This window comes from Erpetoichthys calabaricus, chromosome 2, assembly GCF_900747795.2.
Source record: "Erpetoichthys calabaricus chromosome 2, fErpCal1.3, whole genome shotgun sequence".
NCBI classification, from domain to species: Eukaryota; Metazoa; Chordata; class Cladistia; order Polypteriformes; family Polypteridae; genus Erpetoichthys; species Erpetoichthys calabaricus.
The window spans coordinates 247,325,159-247,342,544 of record NC_041395.2 but is presented as its reverse complement, the minus strand read 5'-3'; the positions used below and the strand labels follow the sequence as shown (position 1 = coordinate 247,342,544).

The following is a 17,386-nucleotide window of genomic DNA, read 5'->3' as shown; positions in this document are numbered from 1 at the left end:
ATATAATTTAGTATAACAAGAAAAAAGTATCTACAGATTAATCTATATGTATTATTGACTAGATGATTAATTATATAGCAGTTCTCCCAATTACAGTATGGAAAAAATCAAATGTTTACCTGAACACTAAGTATACTGTTAATACTAATAGAATCCTACTACTAAAAAGTTAAATCTTTAAAAATATTTTAAAGTAAGAAAATGTAGGATAGCACTGAAGCACAGTGGTTAAAACTAACGCCATAAAGATCCACAGTCCTTTGTTTAACCATATTGGATTAATCAATGTTGTCTTTTTTGTCAGACTTCTTAAATTCATATATTTAATTCTACAGTATCTTTATTTTCTATCTGCCTGGATTATTTACTGATACCACAATTTCTTGCCAAAGTACTTTGGCTTTGGGAGTGAGAGTGGCAACTTGACCCCAGATAAAGTTTCCTGGATTCCACGTTGTGATTCTGTAATGGAATAAGCAAGATTAATAAATAAATGACTAAACAATAATAATAACTAATAATAATAATAATAATTCTTTACGTTTATATAGTGCTTTTCTTACTACTCAAAGCGTTCAGCAATTGCAGGTTAAGGGCCTTGCTTAAGGGCCCAACAGAGCAGAGTCACTTTTGTTTTGTTTTTTTCTTTTTTATTTATTAATTTTTATTGTAATCATTCCATACAAATAGATCAATTTTTAACAAAACAAAATTGAAGACAAATCAGACCCCACCCCTGAGAAGGAGAGCTTAGCCAAAGGAGAATTGCTTAGGGATTTTTAATAAGGCAACAATAAACAAAAGAAAGGGAGAAATATATATAGGTAAATAAGAAATGGAGAAGGAAATTAAATGTGGTAATAGTTATTTCTCTTATTCTAAAATAATATTGATTAAATCCTGCCAGGTTTTGAAAAAATTTTGTACAGATCCTCTAACTGAGAATTTGATTTTTTCCAATTTCAAATAATATAAAACATCGGTTTCCCACTGACTTATCAGAGGAGAGTTAGGATTCTTCCAATTTAACAGAATAAGTCTGCATGCCAAAAGTGTAGTGAATGCAATCACCGTTTGCTTGTCCTTCTCCACTTCAAGTCCGTCAGGAAGAACACCGAACACAGCTGTTAGTGGGTTAGGAGGGATTGTGACCCCAAGGCTGTCTGAAAGGCACTTAAAAATTTTGGTCCAAAATGATGTTAGTTTGGTGCAGGCCCAGAACCTGTGACCCAGTAAGGCAGGAGCTTGGTTGCAGCGTTCGCAGGTTGGATCCTGCCCTGGAAACATTTTGGACAGTTTTAAGCGAGACAGATGAGCTCGATATATAATTTTTAGTTGAATAATTCTATGCTTTGCGCATATGGAGCTCGAGTGAATTCTCTGCTTTGCTACCTTCCACTCCTTTTCTGATATATTGATTAAGAGATCTTCTTCCCAATGTCCTCTTGGATCTTTGAAAGGTAGGGACTCTAATAGGGTTTTATATAATGCGGAAATGGTGTTTAATTCCTCAAAATTGAGCAGTATTTTTTCCAGCATTGTGGAGGGTACGAGGTGAGGAAAATCGGGCAGTTTCTGTTTAACAAAATTTCTAATTTGAAGATAGTGAAAGAAATGTGTAGCTGGGAGGTTGAATTTTGAACGTAATTGTTCAAAAGATGCAAATATGTTGTCTATATAAAGATCTCTGAGCATTTTAATCCCAAAACTTTTCCAGGTATGAAAAACTGGATATGTTTGCGAGGGTTGAAAGAGGTGGTTCTCTTGCAGAGGTGCCGCGGATAAAAGATTTTCCATCTTAAAATGCTTTCTAAGTTGGTTCCATATTCCAAGTGAGTAAAGCACAATTGGGTTGTGCAGAGCAGAGTCCCTTTTGGCATTTACAGGATTCGAACCGGCAACCTTCCAATTGCCAGTGCAGTAGTTACTGTTTAAAGAATCTTAGCAAGTCAGGGGCAGTCATGGCATGCTCTTGTGACAATGAGTCACAGATGTAGTATGTCATCCCCACTGACTTAATCCAATCAGTTTGAGACTCGCCCCAACAAAATTAAACAGATTTGACTTTATCTTAAGTAGTAGGGGCAGGGTTTGGGTATGCGAGAGCTGACAACCAATGAGCACTCAGTATAATGCATATAATACAGCTACAAAGGAACAAGGAAATGTCTGATGTCTCTTATTTCACATATCTGTAAAGCTTTTGCATGGGCATTGGCTCCATCGGAGAGCATGCTATTGGCTATTAGGAAAAGGGACAAGCTTACAATACATTAGGAATGTACTGTGCTGGAAATTTGGTCTATCATGCCCAGTGATATCTAGTCATGTATTATTATATTGTAAGGACTCCCCCCAGTGGGATGGCACACTGAAAATAGCATATTGGTTGCCAGTGCAACCACGGGCTCCCAGCGCTGTGACAGCTCACCGTGAAAACAAATCCAAAAAGATCGCAGTCATGCTATGAGCACCTGCCATCGATGGTTGATGCAAGGACCATTATAAATGCTGGGAACAGTATTCCTTGGCCACTAACCTGGCTAAGACTCTGTCTGACTGCTGTGTCTGTGTATAGGAGAGTGGTAGATCCCACTACAATAAATAACCGTGCTGTTTCTGTTTCAGGCTGAATAAAGCTGGTTTTGCTAAAGCACTGAGACTCAGCCTCGTGTTTTGGGGTGCAAAACAGGGACTCACGTCACAATATCTTCAGTCAATAACATCTTCAGGCATTAACATCCTCTCTGACTAGAAGTTATGTACTGTGCCACTGATTTAAGATGTTTTTTGTTCACAATGCACTGTGATCCCAAAAAGAACACTGCCTCCAAGAACTCTTTGTTAGGTTAATGACAAAATTCTACTTTCAACAAACCATATCAAGCAAACTACTAGATTTTCCAGGAACAAAATTTCAAAATGCAGAATCATGGAGACTGCTGCTTGAGTGAATATAATAGGTAGAGTGTTCCATGAGTTCATTCATAATGCTTAGAAGTGTAGATATCCTGAAATTGTGAAGCCATATAAAATTCTCAATTTACAAGTCTAAAACAAATCATCTAGAAGCAACTCGCATGACATTGGAATAGATATGCAGACTTTGTTAACAGTCATGATATGATGTGGTTGCCAGTCAACAATAGGCCGCCGTTTTGTAATCAGCAGAGTCTGTGAGTGTTTGGAATTTTCTGCTTGATTAATTAAAAGTGTAAAGAGGATTGTATGCAATTTATCAGCAAAAATACACTCCTCCAAGAATTTGATAAATTCATTATGAAGAACTGCAAGTCTTCTAAATAATAGTGTGAGTGCCTTGTAGTGTACAGAAGTCATCAACAGCATACCCAAATCGCTCAAGATGGCCTCTCTTCAAGAATGTCATTAGTCGCTTCCTTCACACTCCACAAGTTTAGTCTTTGAGAATTTAATTTGCTGTAAGGCAGACTTCAGTCAGATATAATGTGAATTGGAATTTGACACCTGTAATGTTCACTTGAGAGTGTAACTAATCAACTATCTCACAGGAATCTTACAGTAAGTGTAACTTTTTTTCCAGAGGATCCATATGCAGGTGAAAACGTGCTTATGCATACATCTTCTCCAAATTGTTTTGACTTATTCTGGTTGCAGATGCCACAAATTATCCTGGCAGCACTAGCCACAAGGCAGGAACTAGTTGAGAACTACATGAGCTGCCAGTACACTGCAGGATTTATTCACATACGCACACACAATCAATGAGTCTCTAACTAACTGTTGTGATAAGCAGTCCGGACACACACAGACGGACACCATGTTATAGTCCACCACACGTTTATTATTCATTATAAATCCAATAAGTGCACAAAACCCAGTGCACAAAGCACCAATCACCCCTTAAAGTCCTGGCCACAACACAATGCCTTTCACAGTCTCTGGTCCGCCTCCACTCCTCTCCACCACGCTTCGTCTTCTTCCTCCCGACTCTCGCTCCTCACTGGAGGGAGGCGGCCCCTTTTATATGCCCCGGATGGGCTCCAGGTGCATCCTCAGGACTTCCGTAGCCACACCCCTGTGTGGCGGAAGCTCCCAAGGAGAAGCCGGAAGTCCACCGGGTGCCCTCAAGTCTCTTCCCCCAGCACTTCCCGGTGTGACGGAAGTACTGAGGGCCAATGTTCCCAAGGCATCGGGGCACCCCCTGGCGGTGACCACGGGCCCCTACAGGGTTGAGCTTCTAAGCTCCGTACCCGTGGTCCCCAAAGCCACCAGGGAGGACGCCCCCTCGTGTCCTGGAGGAGGCACAAGCCCTCCTCCACTCCTCCTAGGCGTCCCGGCTGGGCATGGACACCCGCCGGGCACCACACTGTGCATACACTTCTTTGGGATAATTGAGGAAAACCAAACTAATTATAAGAAAGTATATGCAGGCGCTGGAAGAATGTACAGACTTACAATGACTGGGCCTGGAGTTTAGCTAACATAACTAACATTTATATATAGGAGTGGTGGTGGTGGAGGAAGAAGAAGAAAAAGTGTGGTGTGTTTTGGTGGGTGTACTTGAGATTGTGTTGTGCCTGTGGGGGTCACGGGGAAGACATGCCCACAGGTGAAGAAAAATAAAAAGGTTCTTATTTTTATATGTGCCTCCAGTGTAAATCTGTCGGGTCAGGTGCCTATACGAGACTGTGATTCCACCTATTAAACAAAGCAGTCAGAACCGGTTATAACTGCATGCGTGGTGACCTTGAACATGTCTGAACCTGCATGACAAGCAGCAACACTCTATGACATTCAGTTGATTGTGAGTCACCATTTAGTTTGGTTGTATTTTCTGTAGTGTACCGAATAAATACTAAGTTTAAAAGTTGTGCAAAGATGGTCCCAAGGGTTCTCACACCAGAGCAAAAAGAACGTCACAAGGAATGTTGTGTTGACATTCTGCATCAACTTGACACAGATCCACACCAGTTTCATAAAGTAATCACTTGTGACGAAACCTGGATCTTCCAGTATGATCCTGAAACACACGCATACACACACACTCGCACACACTACAGCTAATTTAGCAACATTGCTGTGATGTTATGATGGATGAAACTAACCAGTACTCAGACAAAAATAAATAGATAAATAAATAAAGACAGAGAGAATCTACAGAGACTGTACAGACAGCTCTGGGATTAGAGTTCAGACAGCAGGGACGGTGAAGCAGCAGTGCTGACTGTTATGTTATTGTAACCACTATTTGATGAAAACTTGTGAAAATTACATTTATAAAATCAAGGATTACCTGTGAAACAAGGTGTTTTAGATTTAGTTATCCTGTTGGTGTCATAGTAAAAAATACTTTCAATGAACACTGGCATTGTGTGAATTCTACTCTGGCATAAATAGAAGTAGGCTGTGTAGGTTAATATAAATTGTATATGAGAAATCAGCAGTGAGAACGCATATATTGATTAGCAGAATAATCAGCTCCCATTTGTAGTTCACAATTCTATTATTGATCTTTTTGAAGGGGTTATTTCTGTATTTCAATCTGCTTTTCTTTCTAAACAATGATCAATAGACAGCCTTTTCTGTTCACTTTCATTGTATGTGATTGGAGGTACACAGAACCCTACTATAAACTTTTAAAATGTTGGCAACCAGTGTAAAAGCTCTTTTAATAATGATAACTTCTTCTTTTTCTTCCTCTTCATCTTTTCACACTTCGATGTGGTCGATGTGCTTGATCAACCTTCTCCATGCAGCTCGGTCCTGCAGTTCCTCACCAGTCAAGCCCTTTTCCTTTGGAAGTCTTTTATTTTATCCATCCACTTCAGCTTTGGCTTCCCTTGCTTTCTCTTCACCTGTGCTTTCATTTCCATCACTCTTTTGCTGACATATTCATTGTCTTAACTTACCACATGTCCATACCACTACTTTCCTGTACTGTGTTAGATATCTCTCCCATTTTTGTTGTACCTCAGATTGTCTCATTTCTTATTCTGTCTCATTTCTGCCACATTTAACTTCTTCTCCTGTGCTTTACTGCCCATGTCTTAGCTCCATACCTCATTGCTGGTCTTACCATTGTCTTAAAAACCTTACCTTTACTCTTTGCCTAGATTCTTCAATCACACAATACTCCTGATACCTTCTTCCAAATTGTTCCATCCACACAGCTATCTATTGGTTATCTCTGCATTTAGGTTTTGGCTACCACTGATCCTAGATATTTAGACGTATCCACTCTTTTCAAAAGCTCTCCCTGCAGGCTACCTTCTGTATCCTTATCATCATTAAACCTCAAATATTCTGTGTTCTTCCTATTTATCTTAAATCCACTATCATTCAAAGCTCATCTCCATTCTTCCAACTTCCTTTTTTCTGGTGCTACACAACACAATGTCACCAACAAAAAGCATGCACCAGGGGGATTGGCCTTTTACTCAACACATCCATAACCAGATAAACGAGGTAAGGACTTAAAGAAAATCCCTGGTGCAGACCTACTCTAACTGGAATCTTGTCTGTTACTGTACCACTGCTTTTAACCCAAGTTACACCTTTTTCTCTCATGTACCTCCATATCTCCTGACATGATACTTTATCATAAGCTTTCTCCAACTCAGTGAAACTATATGTAAACCTTTCTGTTCTTCTCGATGATTCTCAATGCAAAGACTGTATCAGTTGTTCCCTTCCATGGCATAAAACCAAACTACTCCTCCTCTATGGTGGTTTCTTCCTTAAGCCGTCTCTTTTTAACTCCCAAATCTCTATGCTAAATTCAATACAGGGTTGTGGTGGCTGAATTCTGCCCTTGCAGGATAAAATGCAAGTCACTATAATAGAGTTCACTCGTGCACAAATCCACATTCATGCAAGGTCAATTAACAATTTTTGCCATACCCAAAGGAAGACAAACACAAAAAAGAAAGTACACACTCACTGTCTAGGATTCAAACACAGGAGACTGTATTCATTGTCATGTAAAATATCAGACTTTATTTTATAAAAGGGTCTTTTACTATTTATTCTTGCTTATTGTTCTTTATATTAAGCAAAAAATCTCAAATAACCCACACAGGACTTTGGAGAAGAACTGAAGTGTACAGCAGGTGACACTTCTTGTTCTCTGATGTGGAGAAGCAGGTCACTTCTTATATATTGGCAGGTAAACCAAATGTAAGTGGTGGTAACAGTCTAGTTTGTTATTCCAACACACCAGTGAAAACAGGCACCATTACAGGGTGAGGTGAACTTCTAACAGGTCTTTAACTGAAACTCATTTAAGTCGGTAAACTTATAAAAGTAGATCATAATAAATTTTATTCAAAAAAACTATGACTCAGTTGGGACTGCAGCCTTCGTTATTTAAGCAATAAAGCAAATAATATCATCAAGTGAATATGTGGATTTAAGATTTTTCCTGTCACTGTGAAGAATCAGCACTCATTATTATATCACTATGCCCTAATTCAAAAGAAAAAAGTGAAATATCAGTTCATTCAAGAGCAAAAATTTAAAATAAACCAAATTAAGTTGTTAGAAGTCTAGCACTTTCATTTCCTAATCTTGTAGTTGCTAAATGTCAGTTTTGTGTAACCCAGCACAGGAACACAGTAATTCTATATGATGTCTAGATGCATGTTATACAGATAAATGAGTGATTTGTTTAATTTTTTTTTACAAAAGAGTCCATGACTCTAGAGCCAGGCAGTTTGTGCTGTTGTGTTATACTCTTCATGCCTCAGCTGCAGCCTACATCTGAAGATCAGCACTGTATTTTCAACTATCAGTCAGCCTTTATTTTATAAAGGCTTGCACTGAGCACACTAAAGCAACATATTTACAAAGCACACACAAGTGGATTTTAATATGTTTTGCATGCCAAAATAGGAAAGTTGTGAGCATTTAAGCAAAAAATCCGAACAGCTCTTTTGATAATGCTGCTATTTATTGAATAGTGTGGTTGTGAAGTTGTTAAATGTAGTACAGAAAATGATTAATAAAAAATATACTGATTTCTAGGACCATAAAATAGCATTTTTATTTCATAATAATTGCAGTGAATGAGAAAAGCAATTTCAAGTTTAATAAAGAAATCACTACATTTTAGGTAAAAAAAAAATCTTATATTTGAATCTTTTAATCATTAACACACACAGGGGATATTGCATGGCAAATATTTACCAGAGTGGAAAAAATTCAATTTTGCTTTCAAAAATAAATAAATGACATAGAAATTTAACACAAGACATAGTATACCATTTAACAAAGAACAAATCATTCATAAAAGAAAATTCCACTGACACAACAGATTGCTTTTGCTTTTGAAAGTGGTAATGAAAATGAGCAGAGACATAACATCAGCTGAATGGCTAGTCAAACAAAGTACACAGATTTATCATCAAATTTAGAATATATTTCTTGCAGAAAAATGAATGGAGGCAAGAACAAGCTTTATTTACTGTTTCTAAGTTATTTTAGGTGTACAAAGAAACAAGACATTATAGATCGTACAAGTCTATAATAAAGGATAAACTTCAGTCAGCACATCAATAATAAATGAATGCCATAATACTAAGAATTTCTTTAGCTGTGCCCTTTGTCACACTTTATGTGCTGTATATGAAGATCGTTTGATATGATAAATGACAGGTTTTATCTTGCTGCCATTTTCTTTTAGCAGGTGTTCTTAAAAATGATCAATGAAATCTTTATTGCCTAGGAAGAAATAAGGAGAAAAAATGTGCTTATAACCCATATACAGTCAGTGAGACCTTTTAATTTGGCTCCAGTTTATTCTGAAGTTGCTCAGATGCTTAAGCAATCTTAGATAACATGATTCACAAAAAGTTAGCTCTATATAATAATATGGTATTCAGTTAAAAAGTATCCACAGTATTGGCTTTTGAGTGTTTTCTTCCATTAGATAATTTTAATTTGTAACATAAAATTCTGCTAATGTATATAGTTTAATACAAAGGTAGCAGCTTATTTGAATTACTATAATCAGTAAATAAAAAATCCATTTGCTTTCTCTAAAATATAATCATTAACAAATACCACATATTTATTAAAATATATTTAGTAGAGTATTATAAAATCTATAATAATCATTTTCACTATTGAAACATTATTGGTGCACTTCTATTGTAATATAGGGTAGATATACAAACCTTTAAATATGTAGTGGACAGAAATTATAGTCATACTGTAGTAAATATTTTTGTAAGAAAGTGAAAAGGATCACAATGAATTTTGCAAGAGGTCTCAATGCAGTTCATGCAAAAGCAATCTATTGCATGTATCCACATTATTTTTTCATATCCAATAATATAATTAAATGTATTGATGGGGATTGTAAAGCTAGAAATGGTAACAAGAACAAAGACAAAATAAAACACAGGACAGAGAAAAGGCCACTCAAGAAGTCTGACTTCAACAGAAAGCATAATCCACACTGCAGAATGGAAAGCATCTCTACATGCTGCAGGGGAAGGTAAGTTCCATTGATGCAAAGTGTGACGTTAAAGGGAATTCTCTAGGAGTGCCAAGATCAGAATGAGGGCTAAGAGCATGGAAGTGTGTGTATTAAGATTCTTCCTGGCCAATACTGGGTAAGTAATTTGGTAGCAAAGAATGACAAAGGGCACTGCAGTCTAGTGACACTGGAACCTTTTAGGTCCACATTAACTGCAGAACTGACGTCAACCTGACAAAGTCTACTCCCTGAGCAGAACATGCAGTAAGAAAAAAAAATGCTCACTGGAACAGAGGAGGGTCAAAATTTTTGAGAGAGACGGAAAAGTACAACATGAAGCAAGAGGAAGACATGAAATGTGGTTTAGAAAGGGGTATTATTCTAAAATATTAAAACACACACTATATGCACAGAAGTACCTCCATACCTTCAGAAATACCATTATATATGACCAGCCCCTCTTTGATTTTTGTGTGCAGACTTACCTAGATAACTGAGATAAAAAAATCAATACTTGAAGTAATCTATCCAGTCATCTATCCGATATATAAATTCGAAGAGGAAGGGGAGGCCCTCTTGAAGTTGCATGACTGTCTATCCAACATATGAGTTCGAATAGCAGTGGGGGAAGGGTTCCCCCTTGACTTTTCGCACTATGAATAGGGGCTCAATCAAATAGAATAGATAAAAACATTAGGAACTTAACAATATTATTCTTGTATATTCCTGAAAAATAATCAGGGGCTTTGCACAATTGAGCAGGGTCTAAAGTATCAGATGCAAGAAATGGAGCCACTGTATATGAATACTATATATATAAAACTAGGGGGCTTTGCCCCCTGCTCAGGATTTTTTTAATATAATAGAGAGATATATTATAATGTTTATGTTGTTTTTGGATGCTTAATCTTTTACAGTATATGTTGTGGGAGCATTAAAATAAAGTTAGGCTATGTGACCAGGGAGTCAGAATTAAATGACTAAAAAGAAGGGAAATCCAGCTAATCCCAAATAATATGTTAGAAGAGAGAGAGATAGAGGATTTTTTGCTCTTTGAAGCTGAAAGGTATGGCATTGGTCATTTTTGTTGCTGATCAACCTGAAGAAAGAGCAACAGGGCAATTGTCTGATAGACGGAATATCCAAGAAAATACATCTGCTCTTCTTACAGTTTTTTATGTGTAGAAAAAAAAGAGAAAAAATTGTAAAAGAATTTGGAGAAAAGCCAAGCAAAATGACACCTTTTACTGGCTAACTAAAAAGATTACAATATGCAAGCTTTCGAGGCAACTCAGGCCCCTTCTTCAGGCAAGATGTAAATTTGAGTTGCCTCGAAAACTTGCATATTGTAATCTTTTTAGTTAGCCAATAAAAGGTGTCATTTTGCTTGGCTTTTCTCTACATTCATAATGGCTAACACAGTACAACACCCTAGTACTAAAAGAATTTGTAAATTGAATTTGAGATATTAGTTCACTTTGCTGCCCTGCTCCTAATTGCAATATATTACATATACAGTGAACACAATGTAAGAGAATTGTCTGATATAAAATAGTATTGTTTTTTATTATAATATCAAAAATATTGCACAACACTACAATGAAGGTTAAACAAACTATTGTAAAATACTGTTTAATATCCATCCATCCATCCATTTTCCAACCCGCTGAATCCGAATACAGGGTCACGGGGGTCTGCTGGAGCCAATCCCAGCCAACACAGGGCACAAGGCAGGAACCAATCCCGGGCAGGGTGCCAACCCACCACAGGACACACACAAACACACCCACACACCAAGCACACACTAGGGCCAATTTAGAATCGCCAATCCACCTAACCTGCATGTCTTTGGACTGTGGGAGGAAACCGGAGCGCCCGGAGGAAACCCACGCAGACACGGGGAGAACATGCAAACTCCACGCAGGGAGGACCTGGGAAGCGAACCCAGGTCCCCAGGTCTCCCAACTGCGAGGCAGCAGCGCTACCCACTGCGCCACCGTGCCGCCCCTGTTTAATATCCTTTCAGCTTAAAATAATCATTTATTGATAAAAGACTATTATAAAAACAAAATCAATGGATTTTATTCCAAAGACTTGATATTTCCAACATGTGCTATTGTTAATGGTCTGCTCATTATTGGCCCTTTTCTGAGGTAAGTGTCAATATTGTGGAATGCACACTCAAAGCAGTTTATGATTTTGATATATATTCCCTACTAATAATAAATTATGATATGCTAAATACCCATTGCATAGCCTCAATAAGGTAAAATGTATTCAATAAAATTTATTTGCTCTCCTTTTTTAGGAAATTACGGTTGTCCATTGATCTGAGGTGGATTTCCTGAATGATCCACTTCCGTGAATAAAGAAAAAACTAAAGATAGGATGTGAGTAAAGTATGTTTCCTGAAGGGTTTCATTATCCACAATTTAAAGAGACAGTCACCAGTCAAAAAATCAACAAATGACTCATACACTAAACATCAAGTACATTTTTCATTATTACAACCAATGGTACATATAAATGTTTAAAACTGTCAATAAAACAATTGCAGAAAAGACAATGACTTTTGAATTGAATGGAAACACAACTCATGAGTATGCAGTGTATTTGTTGATGTGACAATAAAAACAGAATTAATACATTATATAACAAACACTGCAAATCACAAACACGATAGTTACAGAGATCAAATTTAAACATTTGTGATTCAAACCTGCCTCATGAAGTTCTTGTCTTCTCTCCCCATGTAACTGAATTGCAAGGTTTTCTTCCTCTGTTTCCTCATCATTGTCTTCTACCTGTTCATTGGTTAGGTATATGCCAGCCTGCACTGCAATTTGTGCAGTATAATACATTAACAATAAAATAACAGCACCAGATCATTGAGGTGAAAATCTAAGTTCCAACAATTATTTGTGTAAGCACTGAAAGTGCACCTTCCAGATTCCTAGAGTGAGTGTGCCCCACACCACTTCATGCATGCAGTTGTACTGCTCTGCTGCCAAAGTTTGGGAATTCACTGGAGTTAACAAGTATGCACAGAGCACTTACTCACTGTCACCTAATACAAGATTGAATTAAGGGATTATCGACGTAATTGAAAATAAATTTATGAACATATTAATAGCAGCTGTAATCTTAATTTAATTTTTATGGTTATAAAACGCGTCTCATCATCCTTCAACTGGACTCGAACATAGATCATGGGAATAGGAAACAAGTGCTCTAACCAATATGATAAATGGTACAGGCTGCAAACTTTGCAGCTAGTGTACCTTCCAAAAGTTTGAGAGTTAGGTATAACATAGCAGTGTCCTGAGTAGGTCATGAGTTAATTTATTTGTAATGTGATGAGTGGCCTCTGGCATTTGTGGGCAGCTCTATGTGAATAACGATTAATTCAGATTAGTGATTAAATTTCGAAGAAGTTTACATTACTTAATAAGAGTTTGGAGAAATCGTAAGATGAATTTAACAAAGAACATTTCCGGAAAATCACCCCTGCACAGTTATCAAAGAGGTATTCTATACATGTCCCGAGAATAAGCCTGAGTGTAAACCTGTGATTTTTTTTAATTATTATTTTTGTGGACCAGGGATCATCCTCCTCTCCTGAAGTATGATGGCATACAATTTCAATGGAATTTTGACACATCCAGGAACTGAAGCGTAAAAAAATCAAAACAGTACTTAAATAATACAAGAGAAAAAATAAAGGCAGAGAAAGATGGAGAGGGGAGAGTATTTTGAATCCAAGCTATTTAGACATTTTGTAAAAGTGCACATTTAGTAAAGAGAGGCAATGAGTAACCTGAAGTGAAAAAGCTATTAGCTGAATTAAACATAATGCTGAAACTACATAACGATACAAGATATGTAAAAAACAATGTTTTTTTGTAAATGAACAATAATGGTGAAAACAAGGTCAGGCTGAAAAATAAAGTTTGTCTGTTTGACTTTTTGGAAGCATGGTTTAATTTTGGTGTAGTTGTGATTTTTATGCTAAGAAGTTGCCTGAATTTATTGTTTGAATAAATTACTCTTAACATTGTATTGTTTATTTCCATGTTAGTTATTGTCACTATTATAGTAAAATGTTATATATATGAGAAAATGTTTTTTCCTTATGGGAAACCTTTGATGTATGTTATATACTCAATGAAGTGAGTCATTAACTCACCATGCATACAGAGTATTATTGGTAACATTTTAGTTTAGGTATGGCAAAAGTGTATCTATTACTCGCTTACTACTAGGTAACAAGACCTTCTTTGGCTCTTAAAAGCACTTACAAAACATCAGTAAAGTGTTTATTCATCTTTGCAATGTGACCTGCTACCTAAACTTCACTTTGGAGTGGCCTGAAGTGGCTTAACTGAGACACATTTCTCTACATATTTAGTATAAGACTTGTGAATCCTTCATATTAGCAAGTCATTTACCATTATATTAATAAGCCACACTGCGCAGAGATGAATAACCTATCTACTGATGTCTTATAAGTGTTATGAAGACCAAAAGTGGTTTTTTTAAGGTCTTTTTACAGAAAAGCAAATAAGTAACAGATGCATTTTTGCAGTACCTAAAGTGTTACCATATTATTTATCACTTTTACCAAAACTAGCTCATAGTAGCTACTCCAATAGAGTGCAGCCAATTGCTAATTTCAGCATATTTACTGAGCACTTTCTCTTAATGTACCATATACTGTAAGTAATAAATTCATTAAAATGGGCTTTTAGCTTATGATCAGTACATATGAACTTCTAGTTGTCAAGAACAAAGGGTTTAAGTGATTGTACTTAAAGGGGTGGCAATGCGTACTAACTCTCTCTCTCTCTTTTCTCTTCTCCAGACCTTCTACAGATGATCCAGCATGACATCACTTCTGGTTTCAGCCCTGCAAGCACACTCCTTCCTAACAACCTTCTATGAAAGACTATTCGTTCTCAATGTATATTTCAGTTCTGATGGACTCAGTCCTTAGTGATTACTTTGTGCTTTATTTACAGCATATTTTGTACCAATTGTATGGGGTGGCCCAAACCTTTTTCTGCCTCTTGTCCTTCTTTTACATAGTTTAAGTATACATAACATTCCCTGTCTCAAAGAAACAGATTCATAATTTTGCTTGCTGTATTTCTCAAAAAGCAGCTGCTTTTTCATAAAGCTCAAGTCTTACCATTCAGTAATTAAATATCCAGAGTAAAGGGCACTGCATAAGATAAAGCCAAAGCAATTTAATAGTAGAAAGCGACTGGAAAAAGTCTATTTTTAATTAGGTTATTTAACTTCAATTACTTCAGCACAATAAATTAAACTGTATGCAACATAAGCATGATGTATATATAAGTGAATCTGTTTTGCCTGCCTTTTCATCATTTCACGTTTCTTGAGTTTTAAACATGTTCTGCTTATACTGTGTCAGAAAACAGCTGTTATGGCTTTACCTTTGTTAGTTAAGCAAAAATGTTATGACATAACACAAGATAATTGTGTAGTAGGCTTAGACAATCATGCCATATATTTTCAAGCTGCTGCTGCAGAATAAAGGGATGGGAGTCAGTAGAAGTAAGTAATCTTCAGAAGTCCACAACACTTATTTACATTGGACAAACTTTATTTTCAGCGACAGGCAACTGAGAGAGAGAACTATGTCTGCTTGCCTCTTCTAGTGTTTTTTCAACAGCGCTTTTGGCAAAACGGGCTGCAATTGTAGACATCTCACCTTCATTGGTTCCAGCGGTGATACCACCTCTCTCCGTAGTCTGGTTAAAATTTAAGTCTATTGCATCATTGTTGCAATGAAAGAGTTGTATTAAACATTTCCTAAACTGAAGTTGAAAAAAGGGAAAAAAACACATTAATACACATTTTTCATGTGGAAAAAGTAAACTTGATAGTTAATATGCACATAATACTACAGGTCCTTAGATGCACACTTTAACCTGACAGTAGCTTTCTGGGCTATGGTACCAGACTTCCTGCCACATGAAAGGTACACAAAGATATTCCCTCAGGTACTGTAAAACTGCACTGCTAACTGAAGGGTCATCATATTATTTTAGAGTGTATGCACATATAAAAAAAATCTTTAAATATGCCTTTTAAATTGTATGTTTTTAAGGAGCAAAGCCACAGCACTTCATCTTTTTCCATATCTTTCTGTCCTATGCATCTTGTTCTGTTACACCCATCACCTGCATGTCCTCTCTCACCACATCCATAACCTTCTCTTAGGCTTTCTTCTTTTCCTCTTGCCTGACAGTTCTATCTTTAACATCCTTTTCCCAATATATCCAGCATCTCTGCTCTGCACATGTCCAAACCAACACAATCTCACCTCTCTGACTTTGTCTCCCAACCGTCCAACTTGAGCTGACTATCTAATGTACTCATTTCTAATCCTGTCCATCCTCGTCACACCCAGTGCAAATCATAGCATCTTTAACTCTGCTACCTCCAGCTCTGTCTCCTGCTTTCTGGTCAGTGCCACCGTCTCCAACCCATATAACATAACTGGTCTCACTACCTTCCCTTTCACTTTTGCTGATACTCGTCTGTCACAAATCACTCCTGACACTCTTCTCCACTCATTCCACCCTGCCTGCACTTTCTTCTTCACCTCTCTTCCACAATCCCCATTACTCTGTACTGTTGATCCCAAGTATTTAAACTCATCCAACTTCACCAACTCTACTCCTTGCATCCTCACCATTCCACTGACCTCCCTCTCATTTACACACATGTATTCTGTCTTGTTCCTACTGACCTTCATTCCTCTCCTCTCTAGAGCATATCTCCACCTCTCCATCTGTTTCACTGTCCTAGCTTATTCCATTACAGCAGGGGTCTTCAGGTTTGGTCCGAGAGGGCTGCAGTGACTCAAGGTTTTTGTTTCAACCTAATTTGTTAATAAGAAGTCAATGTTTATTGAAAATAGAACCTGCTTTCATTGTTATACTATATATTTTTATTTTCAGAGAATATCATCGAAATGATTTCTGGTCCAGGAAACGTCATTAATGTTCACTCATTCACTTATTGTCCTCAATTTTATTCCAGATATTTTACTGAAACTTCATGGTGAACACACACAATTGTAAATGGGATCAAGTGTGGTGGTAAACTCTTACTTGCTTTGTTACTTGCATCTCGTTGTTAAATGGTAGCTGGTTAAGAAAGCAAAGACCATCAAAACAGTGAATGCAGATATTTACAACTAAGAAAACAATGAAATATTCAAAATCATAACAAGTGAGTGGACTAAACTGTAGTACCAAAATTCTGCTTGAACAATAACTGCATCAGCATCAACAGTTGGTTTCAAATTAAGGAACTGAGTACAAAAAAAAATCCTGAAGTCACTTCGGCCCTCCAGGACCAAACATGAAGACCCCTGCATTACAGGCTGCAGCAGCAAGTTGCAGTGAGAGTAGCCCCTGAAAAAAAAACCTATACTGACAGACAGAGCATGTGCAAGTTTCACATAAACAGTTAATGGGCTGAGATCTAAATCCAGATTGTTAGACCTTTGGGGCAGCAGCATTAACCATGTTGCCAAGATGCCACCCAGTATCTTCCTACCAAATAGAAATTAGTTCTTTTTATTATTAAAGATCGTAAGTAATCTTATCTCATATTTCTATTATTTCCTTTACTCAGGTGCCTGTATAAATCATCAAAGAAGAGCTGGATAAATAAGAAGAAAAGAGCACAATTTAGGGACTTCATATTTACTAATAAAAAGGTATAATTAAAGATTACATTTTATCATCTTGCTATTTCCACTAGAAATTTGCTTGCTTTGTAAAGCATCTTGTAATGGTGTATCTGAGAAGGGCATACTGTATATAAGAAATAAAAATTGCTTAATTAAGCATTCAAATTATGGAATCATTCTTAAAGTTTGTCGTCTTC

At 36.9% G+C, this 17,386-nt stretch overlaps 1 protein-coding gene across 2 annotated transcripts in view; it reads right to left on the bottom strand.

Annotated features, from left to right (window-relative positions):
- Positions 1–7,997: 7,997 nt before the first annotated feature.
- The window catches only part of valopa (vertebrate ancient long opsin a), a 74,167-nt gene continuing 64,778 nt past the window's right edge, over positions 7,998–17,386 (bottom strand). Inside the window, exons 5-6 of one of the 2 annotated variants that reach the window (XM_051922435.1) lie at positions 15,195–15,300; positions 7,998–8,700 (exon numbers count right to left, since the gene is read on the bottom strand). In XM_051922435.1, coding sequence (XP_051778395.1) covers positions 8,672–8,700; positions 15,195–15,300 — 135 coding nt within the window. In that variant the 3' untranslated portion in view covers positions 7,998–8,671. Of the gene's footprint in view, positions 8,701–14,531; positions 15,301–17,386 lie in introns of those variants that run through there. The other variant, XM_028792643.2, reaches the window with a different exon arrangement.